Here is a 23,170-nt window from a genome sequence, read left to right as displayed (position 1 = left end):
TCCTTCACGAATCCAGGTCGCGATTCCGTAAGGCTATTTACCCCACTTAACTATGGAGCAATGCTCTTCTGGGGTTTACTTGTTATTCGGGCTGAGCCAACTATTCTCACAGCTTCCCCCACAGAATGCTGGTGCGCATATCAGAAGTACGGGGTATTTCGTGTGGGGTAGATGTTGTGGCTCTATATACCCCTGAGTATAATCTGGCAGTGTGTCCTCCAGCTAGATTATGAGCCATGGGAAACACAATTCGATACGCCATTTTTTCGCAACCGTGGTTGCTTGCCGCGGCTATCGTTACTATTTTCAGCTTAGTTGTCATCACCAAAGCACTGTTACATCCCCTCCGAGATGTCCCAGGGCCATTTTGGGCTCGATTTACCCGGCTGTGGTATTTGCGAGCCGTGAGCATGGGAGACTTTGAGATGAAAAACATTGACCTTCACCGATCTTACGGTAAGCCGATTCTTCTCTTGGCGCCAGCAGGAATTAATCGCTTTCTAGGATCAATCATCCGTATAGCACCTGGGCAATACTCTCTCAATGACCCCGAGGCAATTCGCACAATATACTCGCATTCGTCAAATTTCGTTAAGGTATTCTTAATCGCAGAAGATAAATACAATTCTCAAAGCCTGTGAGATACTGAAATATTTTTTAGGCACCATGGTATCTCGCCAGCTCGAATCCGAATTCCGAATCTCGTGATCTCTTTACGGATTTAGACCCTAGGAGCCACGCAAAAAATCGACGAAAGGTCGCATCGCTCTACAGTATGAGCAGTTTAATCCCGATGGAGTCTTGTGTTGCCGATTGTACCAACGTCTTGATCGAACGTTTCACTGAGTTTGCCAAGTCTAGACAGACGTTCAATTTACAGAATTGGATGCAATTTTACGCGTTCGACGTGATTGGTCTTATCACTGTAAGTGAGGGTTTTTGTAGACTATACATAACTACTATCAAGACCGTTGGCTAATGATACGCTGAAGCTCAACAAAAGATTTGGGTTCCTCGATAGTGGTACAGACCAAAACTCACTCATAACATCTCTTAACTCATACCTTGTATACGCATCCCAAGTCGGGATCTTTCAGGAGTTGCATCCTTTTTTGTCTAGAATGCTTGCTCTTCTTCCATCAAATGGCATCGCGCATCTGGGAGCCTTCACATTGCAACAGGTTTCTGAGGGCCAGAGGAAGTTTAGGGAGAAATCTTCAGCTGATTCTTCGGATCCATTCCTCAAAAGACTGCTCAATATGCACAGTGAAAATCCGGACAAAATCAGTGAGGCGGATATCTTCACAACGTGTATAACAAATATTGGGGCGGGATCGGATACAACATCTATCTCTCTGACGGCTATCTTGCACAAAATATGCCAGCACTCGGACGTTTATCAAAAGGTGCTTTCTCCTACCTGACTTTCATACGCTTCCACCTAATATTTGCGTCTTTAGCTCCGCAACGAGATAGACACAGCCGATGACCAGGGGAAACTATCATTTCCCGCCATCACTTTCCGGGAATCTCAAGCTTTGCCATATCTACAAGCATGTATAAAAGAAAGCATGCGTCTGCATCCTGTTACAGGCTTACCGCTGGCTCGAGTTGTTCCTAAAGGCGGGGCAACCCTTTGCGGCAGGTTCTTTCCTGAAGGAGTAAGCTAAACTATGTTTCAGTTTCTATTCCTCTCCCCCCTGGGGGTTCAACTCTACTAAAACTACCACTACAGGAAATTGTGGGTGTTAATACATGGGTCATACACCGAAATAAAGCTGTGTTCGGGAACGATGCAGATTCATATAGGCCAGAGAGGTGGATGGATAACCCTGCCGGCGTCTCCGAAATGGAGCGCAATTTCTTGGCTGTAAGTGATCTTGCTTTGCTACTGAATGACAAGTCTAATGTATAATCAAAATATTTTTATTACAGTTCGGCTCTGGATCGCGGACCTGTATTGGCAAAAATATTAGCTTGGTGGAAATTGGGAAATTGATTCCAGAGCTCATTAGGCGCTTCGACTTTGAGTTGGTTAATCCCGAAGCACCGGTAAAGACCCACAATGTTTGGTTCGTCAAACAGTTGGATGTTCAATGTCGCGTTCAGTTACGCAAAAAGTGATCATCTTCAAGGCAACAATGTTTGGCTCGTCGTCAGGCCCAGAGTTTGATATCAACAAAGAATCTTTAGCTCTTTTCCCCTGCAGAAAGTTTCCACTTCCACTGTACTCAATGTTTGAAAGAGGCTCAGTGCCGTTGAGCTTCCTACCGCGGGTCAAGGGATTCATCGTCCGAATACTTTGAAATAAACTATTGTTTGAGGGAAAATGTTTAGTAAATAAATTGAAGTTCTATTCTCTGTAAAATTCAATATAAACTCAATGTACTCTGACGTTCACCGAAGATATCATTTTCATTGGCATCGAGAAGTTCAATCAAAAAGCTAAGTAAGGTAGATCGAGATCAAATTCTCAAGTAAGTCCCACATATGATGATCTAGGATGACTGGGCAGTATCGAGGGATATCAGGTCAGCTGATCTTATACATGACTCTACGGCACGTAATTTTACAACTGTGTCCTGTATATAATTAGGCTATCCGCGGTATTATTCTATTCTTCTTTCTAGCTTTAGTACCTTCGTTCAAATACCACACATATTGATTTTGTTCTAGGTTCTCACACCACATATAAAAGCGGAGGATATTTTCATTTTGAAAAGTTCTAATACAGGTATCAACTTCCTCGGGATATGAACATAGTTTAGTATTGATCCAACAATTCCCGAAATTAGCATACCCAATACACCGAGTATGCCTATTCTGGGCCATTTAGAGGGCTCAACTCAAAATACTTCTAGTGCGATGCAAACTTTATCAAAAATCAACGTCCATAAACTTCCCTGATAGACCATTCTAGTCGCATTGCAGCTATTGGCTTTGAATAAGGGATGAAGGAAACGCATATATAGGTATCTTTCTAGCTGTAAGCGTAATAATCTGTGTGTTCTCTCCTCGGGTAGAGTGAGAACGGAATGGTTATGAAGAAACAAGAGGCATATCTATATTACAAACTCGCCGGGGTTGTGGTCAATTCACTGAATCCGCGATAGCCAATGAACGTCTCCCTTGGGTCCCATTTCCGACGGACAGCAAGAAATTTCTGCAGGGCAGAGTCAGTAAGAACCTAAACAACTGTAAGCATTCATGGTAATTCATCCGGTCAATTTGAATCTCACAGGCGTCAGTCTTTGATTGGCATCAAAATCGGCAATGTATTGCCCGCATGAAACTTTCGAGGCTCGTGTATACACTTCACGCATCCAACGGCTCATGCGATCGTCCCACGAGGGATCCGTCCAGCAAGACATCGAGGCAATATAGAAATTCTGCGGAATACTGATGGCTTGGTTTGTTTCGTCAGGTCTGTAATTCCCAACGTATATGCACCCAATTGAACGGCGGGTAGGTAGATCCCACAGAGCTGGCTTGATCGCCTTAATTAACTAATATAGAGCATGATTTATTAGCAAATTTAGTCTCGAATTCACGTATTAGATATCATCATCGTTCATCAGTTCATACCTGTTCTCTGTCCACTTCTGGGTGATCAAGGATGCTATCACATTGCCACCTCTCCCCATTTCCTGAAGGATTAAGTCTATCCTGAGCCTCGAATAACTCGTTCCACGTTCGTTCTGCTAACGGGATGGACGTAATTTGGTGCTGACTTAGAATTTCAGGCAAACTTTCCCACGGGCTTAGCAGAGTCTTCGCCTCCGCAAAGGTATCCGAAAAGGCCAAAATGCTGGCCGCCATAAACACGCGCCTGTCATTTACCTCTTCTCCAAGACTCGCATCATCGCGGTCTGGTCGAAAGGTCGCGAAGGCAACCTCAACACCGTGTTTGGGAGTGCAGTCGGTCAACTCAAATAAAGCATGAAGGATACCGGAGAACGATTTCGTACAATCGAATACTACCACTCTCTCCCACAATCGACGGGTTGGAATTGTCTTTCCCCAGATCCTAGTCACAACTCCGAAGAAGCCCTGCCCACTTCCTCGTGCGGCCCAAAATAGTTCCGCATTTTGCGTTTTGCTCGCTTGCACAATCTCTCCATCCGCTGTTACGATCTCCATCTGCTCGACCCATCTATCTGATGTGCATCCCCAGCCACGCATGAACCATCCTTGCCCACCGGCAAGCAGGAATCCTCCCGCCGCAACGGTCGGCGAGTGTCCAAATGGGAAGAATCTTCCCACGGCAGTCAAAGCTTCGGCAAGCTCTTTTGATCTGGCGCCTGGAGGGAAAGCCACCAACTGTGTCTGGGGGTTGTAATCAATTCCTTGGTTGAGGTGGCATGTGTCAAGCAACACGCCATCGGGTAGCAGCGAACAACATGCGAACAAATGACCGCCTGATCGTACTCCGACTTTTGTGTTGGCTAAGCGCGCATACTTCAAGATCTCCGCTACGTCAAGCGTTGTGCGAGGTCGATATATTTTTGCCGGTTTGGCCTTTGGAACACGTGCATGAAAGTATCGGGTTCGAAGTTCTTCATACTCAGGGTCTCCCTGGGTCACGCCCTGGCACTTCATGGAGTCAAAAGATGCACACATGCTCAACAATGGGGAAATGTGATTCTGCTAGTTTTTGTTGTAGACACTAGGTATTTTGACCGTCTATATAAAGCCTCAGCGCCATGTGGGTCAACTTGAAGGCCCGTACTGTGGGTGTGTGCATAGAAACTGCCACCAGCCCCCGGCCCTAAAGCATCCCCTGTGAAGCGAATGGTACTAGTTAAACTTCGTTACGAAAGGGATGGACGCGTAATTAAGCCAATCTTGAGCTTCATTAGAAAATTCGATCTTGGAAATTATCTTTGAACTCAGATTATTCCCTGGACAAGTCAGCACCACCATTGTCACCGTTCCCCAACCCAAGGAGCCGAAGTTCACCACCCCACATCCATGTGAAACTGTATTACAGCAAACATTTGTAACGACTTCCGTGAGAGTGCATTCCCCCCACATGATACTGTATGGATTTACGGTAATATACTGTAAGGCATACTACTTCGAAGGTTGTTCACCCAATCCATGATGATTGCCTCTGAAGACACAAGGTCCAGCTTGGAGTTCTCTCTCGCAACCAATGGGAATGAAAAATAGAAATAATATCACCTCAGTTCCAACGACGCCGATTTTATTTCCAGAGCCAAAATCCAGTAAGAATTTAGAATTAGTAGTTTCGTAAAAAATAGTCTACCGAAAGACACTAAAATCCAGAGGCTTCACGCATGGTAATTCTAATGTGATGGAATAAGATTGATTAGGGGGTGAAATGCATCGTTAATTTAATCCTCAAAATAGGAGAGACTATATCATATCTGCTGTCTGAAAAATAGACTCAAGTCCATACACGCAAATTAGACGTCAAGCGACAGATCTCTTGCTGTCAGAAGTAGTCAGCTTGGGGCAGGAGTTAGTCTCCCATGAGACTGACAGGCTATTCATTCGTCTTCGCCAATATCGCCGCCACCTCGTCGGAATGCTTCGAGAAATTATCCACCAAGTTATCCCACATCTTCGGCTCGTGCTCATGCTTCTTCGAACTGTTCCACGCATAATCTGTGATTGTGAATGAACGGCTGGACTCGAACATGACTGCCATCGAGCCCTCGGAGATCTGCGTCACTGGGGGCGCATGTTCGGTGGCTGCCTTGAACTCTTCGTAAGCCACACCATGAGGCACCACTAGTGAAAGAAGAAGAAAATCAGTGTTAGCTTAAAATAAAAATGTACAGGTACGCGGAGGTAGCGTGGCTGGGTGAAAGGAGGGTATCTGCGGGAATACTTACTGCCACATTCAAAGGATACGCTGCCTGGCCTGAAGTCATCAGAACGCCCGCCATAATCACCATAGATGAGGCCCATCAACTCAGAGGCGGCATTACGGTGGTAGTAGGGAGGTCGGTAAGAATCTACAGTGGGTGGTCAGCACACAAAGGAATGGTTTAGAATCACAAATTCTTTTGGGGGTATCATACGAGATGCAACGTCCCATCGTGGCGAGAAAATCAGTAAATCGGCCAGTGGAGCAGTGATATCGCGCGATTTGGCCGTGAGCACACAGAAGATCGAAGGGTCCATGTGGTCCACGGAGATGGAACCTACATTGACAAACTTGGTCATGTCGTACTTATACGGAATCTGCCATAGAGGTCGGTCAGCGAAGAGTTGAAATACAAATGAGACAGTGCAAGAGCTCAGGAGTAAACATGAGAAGAAAACATACATAGTTGCCATGCCAGGCTACCACATCAAACGGGCTATGGTTCTGAGTACTCCGAAAGAACTTCCCACCTAGTTTATATATAATTTCCCATGGCTCCTGGGTGATCTCGTACTGGGCAATAGGACTCAAAAAGTCGCGAGCATTCGCCAGACCGTTAGAACCCAGGGGTCCCAGCTCTGGTAGCTCAAAACAGGTGCCCCATATTTCGAGAATATAACCACGAGACGGACCATCAGGGAGTTCTACGCGGAAGCGCAGGCCACGCTGAATCACAACAATCTCGCCGGGTTGGACAAAAAGAGGGCCAAACTCGGTCTGGATATCTAGGGCACCTTGCTGCGGCACAATCAGGAACTCACCATCCGAGTTCACAAAAGCCCTCTTTATCATACTAGCATTAGCAACGTAGACGTGGGTCGCGATACCTTCGCGCAGGGTGGGGTCGCCGGAGCCGGCTATGGTCTTGAGGCCAGAGATAAAATCGATCTCGCCACTGCTGTTATCAGGGATTTCGAAAGGATGCCATGCTAGCTGGGTGGGTGAAACGTGGATACGGGGGTTTAGCGGCAGGAAGTTGGACTCAGTGTCCTCGTTGTCTGGGAGCTCGGTCTGGTTGATGAGTATTAGAAGTTCCGGTGTTCTATTCCGATCTAAATTCAAGCACATACAAAGCCCCGGTGTGCCACGGCTGGACGGACGCGGTACAGCCACGCCTTCTTGTTCGCATGACGCGGGGCAACAAAGGCTGTGGCCGTGATCTGCTCGGCATATAGGCCAAATCGAACGTTGCGAGGGCTATTTTGCCCCTGTGGAATAGTGCCAGGCACTGCCTCTGACTCAAAGCTATTGGTTTCGCCACATCAGCCATTGAATTTCTCTATGTAGCTGGTACACATACACATTACCAAACCCGGCTTGGTACTGTTTGCAATCAATACCAATTAGCAACTGCAAGTATTTGAATAAGAATATTTCTCTCCCACCTTATAAAGATCATTACGTCTGGTAGCGTAGGAAGGGACAGTCCCGTCCTTCTGCGTCCCTGCCCAGTGAAAGACCTTCTGGTACTCCTTTGGATCTGACAGGGAGGTTGTGGAACACATGTTGAAAGATGTATAGATTCGGGTCAATGGCCTGAGCAATTCAATCAATTCACGAAAGAGAACCAAGAAATAACAATGACAATAAGAACAATAACGTCAGGTCAATCAAGGAATTATTTGGGGATGGCGCATGCTATATACTTACTTCCTAAGAGACATGACCTGTTTCCAGTAGTGGAGTCACCCCTCTAGCCCTCTTCCGGGGATGGACATTAGAGATAATGCATTTCCCCGTACTACATCATACCATTTCCGCGAGTGCCCCGAATGACCCAACAGGGCTTGGTGGGCAACCCTTCCAGCATTGACAACCGACGAGGAATGAAGTCGCGTCGGACAACCCCACATAAGTCAGGTCTGAGTAATTCACGGCCCGGACGGAGTCGGATGCCGCTGTGTAAAATGGCTGCGTGGGGTGCAAACCGGGTCATTTGTTCTCAAAACAACTGTTGCTCATTGCGCTGGAATCTGAGCAGGCGCGCCGCTTTGGGCGAGTTGTCAAGTTGTCAATGACTCTTGGCTAAGATTCAAATAAGATAATAGGTATCTCATACAGTCGTTCTCGAAATCGGCTTGACAGATACACTCTTGGTCACTCTTTTTTGGCCCCATCGCCAAGGTCTTGGCGTGATCAGATTATTGAGCGCGCCACCTTAAATTGAGAGCCGTAGTAAGATATATATGTAATTTTACTCAATGTATACGAGCATCCTATGATCTATAATGGCACGTGGGTCCTGGAATACCGTGGAATACCGTGGAATTCCGTCAGTCGAGTAGGTCCTACTGTAGCAGATCTGCCAACTTAACCTCCACCAAAAGCTTCACAGCATACCTCTCCCTTTTTTTACCGTTCCTAACTCTCGATATCTCTCTAGCTCAAGATATTGCTATATCACAGATGATATCATCGTAATTTGCTGTCTCGACCAGGCTTCTGTTTTTTGCGGAAAAACAACAGCATTTTCGGCAGGGGTAGGTGTAGGCTTGAACAAGAAGTCTCTTGTCAGACCCAGGATACAGGATGATGCCCGGTTCTTTCATTATGCGTGATGAAGATAGCGTTCACCCAAGTGAAACGTTTGACATGTAGGACGATACGTTGCGATATACACCAGCACCTAGCAACTTTGGTTGCACTCCAGCTTCGCTATCTGATCTGAGCTATACCAACATCAACCCCATATCTCTCGCCGATTACCCTCCTCCGCGACTAGCCGCTTCGCAAAAAGATAGACTTCCGTTACTCTTCAATGGGATCTTCCAAACTGCAAACTGCTGAGAAATATGCTCCAAAACAGAGAAAGCATCGAACCCATTATGGAAAGCGGGATAGATGGGTTTTGCAAATCTGTGCCATGCCCTTGGGGTACAATCCATGCCACGAAGAACGCTAGCAAAGGTGAAACACAAACAAAATTGTAGAAAATGATCCAACGTAGACTGATGATTTCGCGCGCATAGATCCCCCAGAAGTCTTCTCTCTTGTCGCCTGCTTCTTCTAGTTCAGTTCTTTTCTTTGGGAGGAACTTCAGAATGTCGGAGGAATGGGCCCCCAGCCTTCTACATCTGTGGTGTAGGTGAAGTAGTGGTCGTGGTTTGTAACAAGCGTAGAAACGTTTCTTGAATTCGTGCTCGGAGATTGGTGGGATGTTGTCCATCGGCCTTGGCTGATACTCGTAATCGGTGTTCGCATGGTCAGGGAATGAATCTTTGATTTTGAGTGCGAACTCGTGGTCATCGAACTTCTCGAACTGCGATTTTTATACTCAACAAACATCCCTGGAGTATCGGACAACGGCACTCACCTTGTAAAAGTCACAATGAGAGTACCTCCAAACGCTGAAACAGCCCCGTAGTAAACCTCTCAGGCGGAAATACTCTTTTTTCATTATGCTGAAGAAGGTATGGCAGTTTAAATTGCTCACACAGATTTGTGCGAGTCTGTAATCTCCACCTTGTTTTGCGAGGAAGAGGATGCGGTGCCGAGTGATGCTCATGTCGACGATATTGGCCTTGAGTCCCGAGAGTCGACGATGAGGTGAAGGATTAGAGGACGAACCGCCTGGCTGCTGCCTTCCATAATCTTGATTGGAAATCCTGTTTGAAACTAGACTATTGTTTGGGGGGCTGCAAGAGGTCGGGTTAGATCTAGTATGTGCCTCTGGGGGAAGTTGCGTATTTCGGGTAGCCGTGGTGTCTATGGCAAGTCTTCTGATAATGGACTGAAGGCGTTTAACAAAGGTGTTTGGTACTTCTGCCCATCGCTCTTCACCACATGGCTGCATCATCGATTAGAGCCTAGATCTATGCTGTGAAGGGGTGTACATAAATGAATACTCACACACTTCCACCGTAACCGAGTCTCTGATTCCCCTAGTGGTCTCAGACAACGAGGCAATGGCCACCAATCCCAGGGCTCTCCAGTCCAGCGCTCAACTATATGCTGATAGCGGCTGATGAACCTAACAATTCGGAAAATATTTTGATCATGTTCAAAATGAATCTCGTGGGGACTCACGTGCTGCAACTCTGTCACAAGATTCCGCAGTTTATACCGAGCAGAATCGCCATGGTTCTTATGTTCTGGAGTTGACCACCTTGTCACCAGATCTCGAAGCCGAGAGTATAGCGAGGGTTTAACAAACTCTTCGAGCCGACGACGAAGGATTTGGTAAGCGGAGCTTTCCAAAATGAAGTGCCTCATTTGATCCAAGTGTTGCAAAGATCCCTCATATGGCTCATCTTCGCCAGCTTCCTCTGCCACGGAGTCTTGGTCACTTTCCTCATCATCAAGATTGAATACTTCGGTTGCTTCACTTGTCTGCGGAGCAGGGCGACCCCTGTGCAAATTTTGAAGATAATCTTCCACTTTCCTCTTATGAACTGGGCGTTTTTCAACTGATGCGATTCTATATTCTGCCTCTGGAACATGAGGTTCGGTGTTTCGCTCTTCGACGATAGGTGTCATGGAAAAGAGCTGGCTCGTTATCATGGCTGAATATGAGCTTACAAAGCCCCTGAGGTCTCGGTGCGATTCGTTGAGGATATCTGCCTTGAGATTACCCGCAAAATGTTTCAGCAATCTCCGAAAGTTGTTTCGCATCTTCTCAAATCCAATCAGCTCTTTTGATACGCCGACTAAAAGGAGCGAGAGCACAATGCCATCTTCATGCAGCAGGCTTGCAAACTCCCGAACGAGCAACGAGTTTATTTCTCTTCCAGATTCCAATGATTCGGTGCTGGGAAGGGAGAGACAGGAGCAGAAAAGACTGAGTCGTTCTCATTGGATGAATCGGAATCCCCAAAATCCACAAAGTCGGGTAGAGGCTGCATATCGTGTCCGACAGCCCCTGAGGACAAGTCCGGAGTGTCGGAATGCTCTGGAGCTAGTACCTGCTTGCGAGCCTCCATCACCTGGCAGCCATCCTGAATACTAAGGTAATCCGTATCTTTCTTCTCGCTTTGAGTCCCGTGACCATCTCTCTTTTTACCCTCCAACCACTGTTGAAATTCGTGCCGTAGATTGAGAAATGCGTGCGTTGACACCAAGAATTCCTTAACCTTCTCAAGCGTAGCTAGCGTAGTTGATTCCGAATCACTTGGGTCGCTGTCCACAGACGACTCGTCGCCATCAGCGTTCCGATCTGTGCGACCGCCTGTATGTGACTCTATCCACTCATTTACCCGAGCCAATTCCAACCGAGTTGCTTCCGGTTTCTTTTCAAAAAAAAGTTCGGGGTTATTTTCCATGAGATATATGCGGACTTCGATTGCTGTCCGCCGTGCGGACAACCGAACAAAATGTGCCGCTTCGCGTTGAATTTCATTAGATGCTTCACGATTTAAATCCCAGCCATACCGTTTAAGCATACGCGAGAAGTTCCTTTGGAATCTTTCAGAGCCGACCTTTGAGATGGCCGTTGAATATAGACCCATCAACTGGTCATCATTTAAGAGTAAACGAGCCAGCTCAGAAATAGCGGTTGACGTGATTTCGGACTCCCAAGATGAAATAGATTCCGTTGAGAAAATGCTTTCAACGTCAGTTTGGTCACCAACATCTGAGCTATTGGTATCATCTTTATTTTCGTAGTCCACATTTGGTGGGTTTCCACGTTCATTATGGTGCTGTTCTTGTTGATCGTATGCCCGGTTCAAGCGCTTATTGACGCCTTCAATTTCTTCTTGCAACTTATCTGCACAATACCACGTGAGAGAACCACTCTTGGTTGAGGAAAAAGCTGATGCAGATTATACTTACTATACACTTCTACCACCAAATTCTCTTGCAAAACGTGGCCCTCAGGTACATATCCCAGCAGCTCTTTGGCATATGATGCTGCTGCTAAGGCAGCATATCCTTGCCACTGCTTGTTCTTGTGTGAATCGGCGTAATCACAAATACCGCGGATAATAATGCAGGGGAAGTCCGACATCAAACCAGCCGCCTCCATCTCAAAGCACAATGCCCCAGTTTCTAGCCTAAGCTGCTCTCTTGTCCGGGGGTTTTTGATGACGGCATTCCCTGATGCAACGATACCATAGTGTGACTGTGGATTGTTATCCTCACGTTTAGTTCTTATCTCCTCCCACTCTGGCAGGCATGTGTCGCAGCTACTCGCAGTCGGAGGATGATCGTGCTCAAGCTTGAACAGTCGATCATATTGTGCATCCGGTCGGGCAAAGTTTTTCCGAGTTCGTGCGGTTCTTCCCATCGCGCTAATGAGATATTCCGGATAGCGAGGATCATCCGTTAGCTCAGCAGCCCTCATCATCCTGACTGCTGCTAATAGTGACCTAGGAGGACTGTTCAAGGAGCCAGTTCGGCGGAATACACCACCTACCCCGACCTTCCCCAAATCATACTGAAGCACGCCTCCGCAGGTTCCCTCGGGGTAGCTAATCACAATATCGCCAAGACGTATATCATGAGTAGCCGACGGAATTCCAGCCCCGATACCGACTATCAACCCGATCCGAAGTGACCTAGAGAACATGCGGACCATATTATTCGCGACGGTAGTGGCTAATGTGGTTCCGTATTGTCCTGTGGGAAGGCAGGCGATCACGACATTATGTTTGCCGATTCGGCCCAATGTATAGGTATTTAAGTCTGTCGTGTCGTTGAAATCAAGAATATCAAAGATTTCATCCAGCATTTCCCTAGCTGCCGCAGCCTCGATCGGCAGGGCACAGATCCAACCAATTTGGAATGCTTCTCGTGGAGGACAAGGCATGTCTATGATCTGGTCCGGTCAACAAAAAAACCATGGCCTGAAAAGAATGTCACGGAGAAGTTGAAAAACGTATGAGAGATTGATGGATTGCTCACTATTTCTCGAAAATGAGAAAGTATCATGGTAGATAAAAGAGGTACAGTTAGCCGCGAAAGCTCAGCCCCGCGCTGAACAGGCACCAGACGGCCTTCCCCACTTGTTTTGCAGAGATCCACTATAGGTTTCCATGGAATTCCACGAATTTTTCCTGTCGTACAGATAGTGTAATCTTACGTGGCTAGGTGGAGTAACTGTACACAGCGCATTTTACTGCACCCCTCAATTTAATGCGGGCCGCTCAATAATTGATCTGCGCTAAGGCCTTGGCGGTGGGGCCCGAAGAGAGTGATTGAGTGCGTACTGGTCAAGCCGATTTCGAGAACGACTGTAAAGCGTATATAAACACTAATGGACAGCTAGACCTAATCATGAAGTTAAATTTGTATAAATCTCATGATCTATACAGTAGTAGTAGATTTCATTTACCCCGACCCCTCGCAAATTTGAACCCTGGATTGAGGTACAAGTGTGACGATATTAATCTCTATGAAGAGATCCAGCTATTTGCAGTCGCAGCAGCTCATCTCCCTGCTGCCTAGCGTAGTGCCTGCCTAACAGGCAGCCACTCCTACTGTGGTCCCGGGCGGATGCTAGGGCCTAGTATATATACCGCTACAACGTACAATCGGGTGTCCCGACGGTTGTTATAATCTTCTAGTCGAGTGGCATAATTGGTCTTATGTAATCCGTTAGGTGTAACGTAATTCACTACCGAGCGGCCACCACCACCGAGTGGCCACCTTCCCTCTATGTAAATAATTAAAATGCAATTATTTTAACCAAAATGCCATTAAATTCAATAAGCTAAAACGAGTTCTATCAGGACATATAGTCAATTTATGACCCTGAATTCCACATATACTGCACTTCGGTAAGGCTCTCGTATTTGGCTGTAAAGGTGCCGGAGCCGATCCTGCCTCACGGGGTATTTGTGCTAAAACTGCTTGCTTAGGCTGTATTACTAAGGTAGAGACCTCTAAAACTAAGAGGCCTTCTTCGGTAGCTATTTGCCTTCTAGACCGAGTCCTTTTTCGCTTCTTCGTTTCGTTTTAGCGCGTAATTCGCTTACTTCTTTCTCGAGTAAAGCTGCCGATTATATTGTGATTTAGTAGGCTTTTAAAACCTGATTTATCGCGGAATTAAGCGGGCTCGGTAGGCTTTTTAAGCGCTATTTTAGCAAAGCTTTAATTAAGGAAGCTTGTTTTTGTAATTAGACGTAGTTCGACGGCGTCTTTAGCTCCTACTCGCTTCCCCGGCTCAAGGGGGGTGTCGGGGTTCGAAGGCAAATATCGAGCTTCGAGATTACTCGATCGGGATTATAAGGCACTAAGCCGGCGGCGGCGAAGCTATTCTTAATATTCTCCGATTTAAATGCCTTAATTCGAGCGGACGGGTAGGCTTTAAGGAAGTCTAGCTTATCGATATAGTTAATTCGAAGACGTATTTTTAATTCGATAAGCCGAGTATAAGCACACTTTAATACCGTAAAATAGCTAATATTAAGAGGCTATAAAGGTAAGACAAATACGGAGGCATAGAAATTGCGATAATAACATTTTTTTTCGCAAATTTCGTCGAATTTCGGGGTTAAATAACTTCCGTGGCCGTCGAGTATCAAAAGTCTATACTTCCCCTTCGTACGCGAAGAAGTAGACGGAATAAAGAGCTTTTCGACTAACCTCGAAGCGCTAATCGTTCGGAAGGCTGTCGAACTAAGACTCGACGAAGACTTTGCCTTTAAAGATCACGCACAGAGGAAGCGCCTACCCCGAGGAATTTATACACTCAATTACGGTAACCTACTCGCGATTTCCGGGTTATAAAAGTGCTCGCCGACCGTAGTATTCCCTTCTCGTAATCACCTTTACGGTCGCAATTAAGCCTATTGCGAAACTAGTCTCGTCGAAGTTATAGGTATCGTTAGGTCGATGCCGTATTAAAGTATCGTTTTTTATATAAGATTAAACCATTCGTAAATGATTTTTAGGTCTTTATATTTAGCGCGATAATAATCATATCGCCTCGAAAAGCGACTCGATAGCTCTAGATGCCTTTTCACGAACTTTGTAACCTAATTTTCGCCGACCGAAGTAACTAGGGTAGATCTACACGCCGCGAGTAGTAAAGTGGCTATTTCTCGTACTATCGTAGGCCGGGGGGCTACTCCGCGTAAATTCATTAAGAGAATCCAATTTAGAGTGAATTCTCTTCAATTTCGGTCTATTTATGGCTATTAGCGCGTGTTTTAGCGCGACTTATATAGCTAGCAAGGCGGCGGCGGAGAGTCGTACGAGGTATATTAAATCGGGTTGCTACCTCTTGAATTGAAGCAATTTCTTGGTTCTTAATAGCCTGAATAGCTAATAAGATCCTACCCTCTTGCTCTTCTCGTTTTTGAGAAGATTGAGTGCGGATTGGTGGCATGGTAGGTGGTTAAAAAAGGAAGGTCTAATTAATTGACGCGTTTTTGGGTGGGGTGGCCACTCGGTGGTGGTGGCCGCTCGGTAGTGAATTACGTTAACGTATGTCATATGCGAGCCGCCCACCCAAGCGAGCCGCCCACCCCAAAACACCATAGTAAATGCGATATATTCTACACTTATATCTCAACAGCCACGTCTTAATTATATTTCATTGCTTACCGATAGCTATTGATAAGACGTATTAGCACTGTGCTTCAATTTCAAGGAAATCAAAAAGCTATATTATACTCATTTCCAAAATTACTGAAAATTACACTGCTATGGGCTATAAATATATATCTCTCAATCACGAAGTCATACAAGTTCTCCAATCTCCAAAGAGGCTAGATATCACCTGAAAAGCATTCTGACAAGAATAAAGATACTCATAGGCCATGGTTGTTGAGATATAAAGATGTAATTTATCGCATTTACTATGGTGTTTTGGGGTGGGCGGCTCGCTTGGGTGGGCGGCTCGCATGTGAAATACGTTAAGTTAGCGGCCTAACGTTAACGTTAACTTAGATAGTCAACGTGTGCGTGATAATGTCAAGCATTGGGCTTACGAATACTGCATGGCTCGGAGGCGTGCTTAGTTGTACTTAGTGATCAAAAAGCGGCAAGGTCTAAGCACTAAAACGGAAAGGGAACGCCACGAAGTGGCAGAGGAAATCAAGTACATAGGCGACGTTAGTTTATGTATACAGTACCTTTTAGAGGATAGCCCTGGGTACTACACCCGCACTTTTCTAAATTATTCAAGATTCTCCATTGATCCCAACCCAATCTCATTCGAAATGACAAATATATAATTCTATATTGTACATCCAGATGGACAATGAGGTCAAAATACCCACACCCAGACCGGATCAAACGAAGCATAGTAGGTCACGGCCCAAAAACAATATCATTTTCAAGAACATGTTTCCATTAATTTTCAAAGCCATGGTTGAAGATCGAGCCATACGCTTGAAGTCAAGAAAGGCACTAAAAGCCCGCCAAGCCATCAAAAACTGGGCACAGGCACCACTGCTTTTCCGACGAACTACAGACTTGCAAAAATATTCTTATGGAAAATGAACAAATGACACCATAGCCATTGAAAACCTTGTGATAACAGACTAAAATTACCTTGGGAGTCTGCCTCGCCCCCTGGCTAGGCTCATAATGATATCATTTAACGGCTGCCAAGGTTACCTACAGTAAGGGCTACTGTAGGGTCGCTGCGTGTAGATCGTGGATATCTTGGTCATTAGTGGGTGTGGTTATGCTGCTATTGCTGGGACGCTGGACCACCAATCCTGTTGCCGGATTTCTTGCACGTACTTTATTTGGTTGGATTGGCCTTGCATACAAGTATGTTATGTATCTTGGGGTTGCATATACTGTACATGTGCAATTCGAATTGGTACCTGTTCTACAGCATACACCTCCCGAAGCCTCAATGTTTTATTACTTGGGTAGAATGGTTACAGAATACGACTAGGCTGACAAAAGCAAGGATGTAATAAGACTAAAGCAATGCTATGTTCAACGCCGTGAATGCCTGGTTCTCAAATGCCGAAGTCAGCGCTCTCGCAGTGCTACGATAGTAGCAGGAAAAGAAAATAAAGTCAAAGTCCAAGCTACGCGATCACCTATCGAAGATGGCCTTCATGTCTGCGCAGGCGTCACGGTATAGCACATCCACGCTGTCCTGGTCCCGCCATGGGTTGGGCGACTTATCCCACGCATGCTTGGCCTTCTCAATAAGCATGGCCCGAACGCGTTTGCCAAGACCTTCTAAGCGGCGCACGAACGATTGACCCTCCTTCATGAGCATGTCCCATTCACAGATGAACAAGAAGATATCGTGAGGAAGGGCCTCGGCCAGAATTCGATCGGAGGCGCGCACGGGGGATGCATAAGGAGAAGCACGATCCTCCAAATTGGGAAGATAAGCCTCGTCAAAGAGGGTGGTGAAGAAGGCAGGGAGAGTCTTGTCCGGCATGGGACTCATCGCCCGGCGATGGTCGCGCGATTCCTGGAAGTCCAGAATCGGGTACCAGCTGAACAATGCCACAATGCGAAGATCGCTGACCTGGTTGATGAGGTTCTGGGTTGATTCCGCTCGGCCCAAGTGTTCCTTGACCTCGGTTGATATCCGGCCACGCAGCCTCAACGGCACCGTAACTGCCAGGTTTCCGCCTGCCGAGAACCCGCTCAACGCCACTCGGCTCACATCCAAGCCCAACTCAGCGGCATGTGCTGCCAGATAGAGTAGTCCTTCGACACCGTCGTCCACTGCTGCGGGGAAAGGGTGCTCCGGTGCCCGCCGGTAACTCACGCTTACCACAACCGCTCCGACATTATCCAGGATCACCTTGACCCAGCGAGAATCATCCGTGGCACAGCCGAGCGTGAATCCGCCTCCGTGGAAGTTGACGGCAACCGGGTAGCGATGGCCTAACCGGCGTTGCTGGTGGTAGTCGGGTGGGCAGTAGAAATGGAGGACGACCGAGTGGCCATGGGAGTCGGAGGTCACGTTGCGAGTGAAGGACGGTCGGGGTGGACTGGGCGGACCAATATCGTGCAGGAACATTCCGATCCGCATCAGAAACCGCCAGAAGACGGCCTGTACATACAGCCACCATCGGGACTGGGACATGGTGTGATCTGGCATGCGCTTGGGGACTCCGGAAGATCCGGAAGATGACAAGTTGATAGAATGGGAGGAAAAGAAGAATATAATTGAAGTCAAGTAAAGTACAAGTGAAGTGAAGGCAAGTCAAGTCAAGTCAAGAATCAGATGTTGAGATAAAGAAGCGTAGTCCGAGGCCGAGACAATCGTAGCTCCATACCAAGAAATCAAGTATCAGGAGTGTGATGTCATCCTCTGTTTTCAGGGCCAGGGCAGGCCGGGTTTATTTAATTCTTCAGCTCTGCTACTCCTAAATTCCAAATTATATCAATATACTCTTTATCTTCCTGTTCCTTTATCCTCCTTCACGGACTACTCTGTTCCTCGTTCTTCCGACGGGCTTCCCTGCTTACTATTGATCGCCGCTTCCAGGGTTCCGGCCATTCGCCCCCCTCCACCAACCATCTCTTCAACCTTGAACCTTTCTCTTCTCATGCCCTAGGCATTGCTCAATATGTCGATCAAACGTGCTCTCTCCAAGGCCATTAAAGGGCATATGGGAGGCGACGATGACACCTCTGGCTCCAACATTCGTACTGCCCTGAACCCCAAGAGTCGTACCTCTACGTCCCGCTCCGGCTCCCCCACCGCATCCCCTCGTCGCAGCATTCTCGGCAATTTCCTACGCGACAGGAATGATTATGTCTCTTCCTCTGAGGACTTCTCCGATGACTCCTCCAGTGGTGGCTTGAGCAAGAATCAGCAGAAGCGGCTGGTCCGTCAACACCGGCGCAGTGAGCGCAGCCGTCTCAGTGAGGAGATGTTCTCCGAGGCCGATCACCGCCGCAAGGAAGAAGAGATTGCGAAAGCTGCAGCTGAAGAGACTGCTGATATGAAGGCACGCTATGGCGAGCTGCCCTTGATGCAGTCCTCCGAGCGTCCACGAGAACTACGCACTCGGATCGATGAGATCACACCTGCCATGGTGGGGCAGCAGGTCTTCTTCACGGCCCGATTGCATGTGGTGCGTCGGATGAGTGCCAAACTGGTGTTCCTAGTGTTCCGTCAGCAGTTGGGTACTTTCCAGGGTGTTCTGCATGAGCGCCCGGGGATCTCATCCATCGCCATGATCCAGTGGGTCGAGCACCTCCGCGTGGGCTCTTTCATCACAGTCCGGGGTACAGTGCAAAAGCCCGAAGTTCCTGTGCTGGGCTGCTCTATTCATGATGTCGAGCTGGCCATTGACTCTGTTCATCTTCTTGTTCGTCGCGAGGAGCCTGTCCCCTTCAGCGTTTACGAGGCAGAGATTCGGACCACCGAGGAAGATAAGGTTGAAGGTCGTCGCAGCCATATCCCTGACCGGACACGTCTAGCCAATCGAATCCTCGACCTGCGGACAGCAACTTCACAATCTATCTTCCGTATTCAGTCTGCGACCTGCAACCTGTTCCGTACCGCCCTAGACGAGCGCGAGTTTATCGAAATCCACACTCCCAAGTTGCAAGGTGCTGCCACTGAATCTGGAGCAAGTGTCTTCCAGGTCAACTACTTTGGTCGCCCTGCATTTCTGGCCCAATCACCCCAATTGGCAAAACAGATGGCTATTGCTGCCGATTTCGGCCGTGTTTACGAGATTGGTGCCGTCTTCCGTGCCGAGAACTCCAACACTCATCGTCATCTGACAGAGTACACTGGATTGGATATCGAAATGTCAATTGAAGAGCACTACCATGAGATGCTTGAGACCCTTGATGCTGTTATCAAGAACATTTTGAAGGGTATCTATTCTAAGTACCGCCGCGAGGTGGAGCTTATCAAGCACCAGTTCCCTTCAGAGGATATTGTGTGGCTGGATGAGACGCCAATTATTCGCTTCACCGATGGTATCAAAATGCTGAATGACTCGGGCTGGCGGAGCGAGGAGGGGCGAAATGCTGCCTCTGGATGAGGATTTAGCCACTCGTGACGAAATTCGCCTCGGTGAGCTTGTCAAGGAGCAATATGGTACCGATTACTATGTCCTTGACAAGTTCCCCCGCGATGCGCGTCCATTCTATACTATGCCCGATGCCGAAAATGACAAATTCACCAACTCATTCGACATGTTTATCCGTGGGCAGGAGATTGTCTCAGGTGGTCAACGTATTCATGATCCTCACATGCTTGAGGAGAACATGCGCCGCGTTGGTATCAACCCAGAGGATATGGAGGAATATCTCGAGGGTTTCCGATGGGGTGCTCCCCCTCACGCAGGTGCCGGTGTTGGTCTCGAGCGAATTGTCATGCTGATCTTGAAACTGGGCAACATTCGTCTTACCTCGCTCTTCCATCGTGATCCCAAGAGCTTGCCAGCGAAACCGGTCGGAGAGAAGCTACGTCACCCTGAATCGTCGACCATTGAACCGCCATGGCAACGCGAGCACAAGGGTCGTGTGGCTTCCGATGTTAGCGAGTTGCAGCCGCTGGAGGAGCTGGTTGCTAACTACGGTGATGCCACATCAACTTCTTGGTTCGATGATCGGTTCAAGATCTGGCGTGACATGGCCACTGGTGCGGCCGTCGCCTACGTTCCCAGCTCCAACAACTACGCCGTCATCCCAGGTAACCCAGCCTGTGACCCCAAACAATACACACGCACCATCACACAATTCTTGCAATGGATGCGCCGTGAGACCAAGTTCAAGCCCGTTTGGATTCTCTGTTCGCCAGAGGTTGAGACCATCCTGGGTGAGCGACTGGGCTGGCGCAGTCTGTCTTGTATTGCTGAGGAGCGTGTTGATCCCTCGCGCAACCAGGCTGCCTCTGACGGCGAAATATCCCGCAAGCTCCGTCGCGCCGAGAACGAGGGCATCAAATTGGTCACATTCAACCAAGGCGAGATGGTCCCAGATGACGTCCGCAAGAAGATTGACGATCGCATCAGCGAATGGCTGTCAAACCGCAAGGGCACACAAGTCCACCTTTCACAGATTCGCCCATGGTGCGACTCCGAGCACCGCTGGTACTTTTACGCCATGGACAAGAATGGCAACATCTGTGCCTTTGTCGCATTGGCCATGCTGTCCCCTGCCCATGGCATGCAAGTGAAGTACAGTCTGGACTTTCCCGGCGCTCCCAACGGTGTCATTGAATATATCGTCACCCACGCCATCCAGACCGCCGCCAAGAGCGGTGTCAAGGCCCTCACTTTCGGCGCTGGCGCCACTTCCCAACTTATCCCTGGCCACAACATGCACGGCACCAAGGTCAAGATGCTGGAGCACACCTACGAAGCCCTCGCTAAGCAGTTTCACCTCGTGCGCAAAAGTGAATTCCGTGCTAAGCTAGGTGCCACCGAGGATCCGCTGTACATCTCGTACCCTGCCCACGGTCTTGGCTCCAAGGGTATCCGTGCCATTCTGAACTTTTTCGAGGATTAATTTACGACTACAGCCCTCGAAATTATGATTGATGAGAGTTTAACTGGTCTTATCTCTTGGATCTAGATGCCAGTGGTCGTGGATATACTGCCATACTGCCATCTATGTCGTTCACATGTTGGGGTTTAGAATAGACAGAGGAAGAGAAGGAAACAGCTGGCTAATCTACGGCGTTCATTCAAGTGTTTCTTGCTTTGATTTTGACTCTTGCTTCTCCATACGCACTGCCCATGTTTATTTTTTATTCCCCTTTTATGTTATGAATCATGTATCCCCCATGTTTGTATGTCTGATTGTTGTTCCGGCGATTCTGGCATTAAGTCTTCTTTGTTATGCTAGTTAAATTTTGTTCATAAATATTTTCGACTCCCTGCCTTTTGAAACTGGTGTCTCAATTCTTCCGTAGGAATTCACGAGTGGTAGATGAATGTTGATAGTAATATTTGAACATCACCTTCTTTTCTTCCATACCTAGCTTCTTTGGATTGGTTCAGATGCCCTCTAGCTACTCAGTATATCCCCTTTCCATACCTCAAGTCCCAGTCACGCTTATATTGAACTAAGTCATACATAAAACATACAAAAGCACCAAATAGACCAAAAGAAATAAAATAGTAGTACAACCTTCACCCTATCCATCCCCAACTTATTTCCTCTTCATATCCTCAAGAGCACTCTGCCCACGCGCATCCTCAATAACTCTCCCAACCTCCCCACGAACCCACCTCGAAACAACAACAGCAAGCAAAGCAACAGCAACAATCCACAGCGCAGTCGGTACAAGCGACCGCGGGAAGACATTCATCAAAAACGGATCCAAAATCACATCCACCGCCACAGCCGGCACGTCCCGCATCAGCGCAGCGTCAGTACTGAAGTAATCAGCCGCGGCGTGGATCCGCAAGAACAGCACTGAGTCTGTTGTCGGCGCCGGATCTAGCGGATCGTTTCCGCCCTTGTTGCTTCCGCGTGGACGGCTGATTGCATGTTTTGGAATGCTGTTTGATTGTAGTGCAGTGTCTAGGGTTGCTAGTCTTGCGTTTGTGTAGATGCTTAGGGAGCTCAGTAGGGATTTGTTGGAGATTGTTTGGGGGACGGGGTGGGTTTTTAGTGTGAAGGATGTTGGTTGCTTGGTTTGTTAGTTTTTATTTCCCCTGTTTCTTGTTTCTTGTTTCATGGTACATGTATGATGTATCATAATGTGAGGGTTGGGGGTTGGGGGATGGTTCTTACAGTTGCTAACCAACAAACTCGCACTTCATACCGCTGCCCTGGGTTCAAGTTCTCCAGGAAGAACCAAGAATCCACGCCATCTGGGGCGTCGGTTGTTGGGAATGATGCATTGAGTCGGGTGCGCACTATTGGGTTTTGAGGTGATAGCCGCTCTAGACCGAGGTCGTCGAGGTCCGGCTGCTCTGAGGGGATTGTTGTTTCTGGGGGAGCGAGGAAGATGGTTTTTTCCACATTTGCTCGGGCTACTGCTGTGAATAGGGGCAGCATTAGGCCTAGGATGAGGAATTGGATTTGCATGGTGATAGCTCTGCTATGCAGGTTGCAGATCGCAGGTTTGTATGTGATGTGGTTTCCTTGGCTCTTTATCCGCTGTTATCCACTGCACATTGCTTTTCTGTGGACTTGTTGGGCTGGGAATCTGTTAGCTGTGTAGGTTTATAGATTGAGACTATACTGTACTGATATTATCTCTTCGGTGTGTTGTTGCTTATCAGGTGAACGGTGTTGTCCTGGTGTGGGTCCCACTTGACCGAGTATTTGATGCTGACACCGTATGAGCTGCGACACAGATATTAATTCACAGTAAAAATCAATTGCTCTTCAATTATGTCCTGAACAGTGAACTGATCAACTACAGTAAGTCCCTCGACATCCGAGTTCAGTCACGTGTAATCACGAGACTATCGAGGCGGTCAG

The 23,170-nt window shown here is 47.6% G+C and overlaps 9 protein-coding genes across 9 annotated transcripts; 3 read left to right on the top strand and 6 right to left on the bottom strand.

Annotated features, from left to right (window-relative positions):
- Window positions 1-236: 236 nt before the first annotated feature.
- On the top strand, window positions 237-2,124 carry N7446_003809 (cytochrome P450; the record flags this gene model as incomplete). The annotated part of the gene is made up of 7 exons (XM_058512558.1): window positions 237-456; window positions 505-596; window positions 662-925; window positions 993-1,406; window positions 1,461-1,661; window positions 1,736-1,870; window positions 1,936-2,124. 7 exons carry the CDS (start codon window positions 237-239, stop codon window positions 2,122-2,124), a joined length of 1,515 nt encoding a protein of 504 aa, XP_058373887.1.
- A 943-nt stretch (window positions 2,125-3,067) lies between these two features.
- Window positions 3,068-4,599, bottom strand: N7446_003808 (FAD-binding oxidoreductase; the record flags this gene model as incomplete). The annotated part of the gene is made up of 3 exons (XM_058512557.1): window positions 3,068-3,187; window positions 3,240-3,506; window positions 3,586-4,599. The coding sequence occupies 3 exons, from the start codon at window positions 4,597-4,599 to the stop codon at window positions 3,068-3,070; spliced, it is 1,401 nt and encodes a 466-aa protein (XP_058373886.1).
- Window positions 4,600-5,509: 910 nt separating this feature from the next.
- On the bottom strand, window positions 5,510-7,401 carry N7446_003807 (uncharacterized protein; the record flags this gene model as incomplete). Its single annotated transcript, XM_058512556.1, has 7 exons — window positions 5,510-5,757; window positions 5,862-5,984; window positions 6,051-6,213; window positions 6,299-6,907; window positions 6,967-7,141; window positions 7,197-7,219; window positions 7,282-7,401. The coding sequence occupies 7 exons, from the start codon at window positions 7,399-7,401 to the stop codon at window positions 5,510-5,512; spliced, it is 1,461 nt and encodes a 486-aa protein (XP_058373885.1).
- A 2,271-nt stretch (window positions 7,402-9,672) lies between these two features.
- N7446_003806 (uncharacterized protein) lies at window positions 9,673-10,372 on the bottom strand (the record flags this gene model as incomplete). Its single annotated transcript, XM_058512555.1, has 2 exons — window positions 9,673-9,702; window positions 9,746-10,372. 2 exons carry the CDS (start codon window positions 10,370-10,372, stop codon window positions 9,673-9,675), a joined length of 657 nt encoding a protein of 218 aa, XP_058373884.1.
- Window positions 10,373-10,611: 239 nt separating this feature from the next.
- On the bottom strand, window positions 10,612-12,641 carry N7446_003805 (uncharacterized protein; the record flags this gene model as incomplete). Its single annotated transcript, XM_058512554.1, has 2 exons — window positions 10,612-11,600; window positions 11,666-12,641. 2 exons carry the CDS (start codon window positions 12,639-12,641, stop codon window positions 10,612-10,614), a joined length of 1,965 nt encoding a protein of 654 aa, XP_058373883.1.
- A 4,194-nt stretch (window positions 12,642-16,835) lies between these two features.
- On the bottom strand, window positions 16,836-17,849 carry N7446_003804 (alpha/beta hydrolase; the record flags this gene model as incomplete). The annotated part of the gene is made up of 1 exon (XM_058512553.1): window positions 16,836-17,849. One exon carries the CDS (start codon window positions 17,847-17,849, stop codon window positions 16,836-16,838), a length of 1,014 nt encoding a protein of 337 aa, XP_058373882.1.
- Window positions 17,850-18,336: 487 nt separating this feature from the next.
- N7446_003803 (uncharacterized protein) lies at window positions 18,337-19,770 on the top strand (the record flags this gene model as incomplete). Its single annotated transcript, XM_058512552.1, has 1 exon — window positions 18,337-19,770. The coding sequence occupies one exon, from the start codon at window positions 18,337-18,339 to the stop codon at window positions 19,768-19,770; it is 1,434 nt and encodes a 477-aa protein (XP_058373881.1).
- A 112-nt stretch (window positions 19,771-19,882) lies between these two features.
- On the top strand, window positions 19,883-21,241 carry erdS (aspartyl-tRNA synthetase, cytoplasmic; the record flags this gene model as incomplete). The annotated part of the gene is made up of 1 exon (XM_058512551.1): window positions 19,883-21,241. The coding sequence occupies one exon, from the start codon at window positions 19,883-19,885 to the stop codon at window positions 21,239-21,241; it is 1,359 nt and encodes a 452-aa protein (XP_058373880.1).
- A 586-nt stretch (window positions 21,242-21,827) lies between these two features.
- Window positions 21,828-23,116, bottom strand: N7446_003801 (uncharacterized protein). The gene is made up of 3 exons (XM_058512550.1): window positions 22,934-23,116; window positions 22,475-22,884; window positions 21,828-22,370 (listed from the first exon to the last, which is right to left on the bottom strand). Exons 2-3 carry the CDS (start codon window positions 22,769-22,771, stop codon window positions 21,888-21,890), a joined length of 780 nt encoding a protein of 259 aa, XP_058373879.1. The 5' UTR covers window positions 22,772-22,884; window positions 22,934-23,116; the 3' UTR covers window positions 21,828-21,887.
- Window positions 23,117-23,170: the final 54 nt, after the last annotated feature.

Source organism: Penicillium canescens (assembly GCF_028828765.1).
Source record: "Penicillium canescens strain IBT 15451 chromosome Unknown utg000003l_segment0_segment0, whole genome shotgun sequence".
Taxonomy (NCBI): Eukaryota; Fungi; Ascomycota; class Eurotiomycetes; order Eurotiales; family Aspergillaceae; genus Penicillium; species Penicillium canescens.
This window is presented reverse-complemented; position numbering and strand designations above follow the sequence as displayed.

Coding starts and splice junctions, on each gene's coding strand:
- N7446_003801 (XM_058512550.1), bottom strand. CDS start 22,771: ATGCAAATCCAATTCCTCATCCTAGGCCTAATGCTGCCCCTATTCACA. Junction 22,371..22,474: donor GAGTTTGTTGGTTAGCAACT/GTAAGAACCATC, acceptor TAACAAACCAAG/CAACCAACATCCTTCACACT.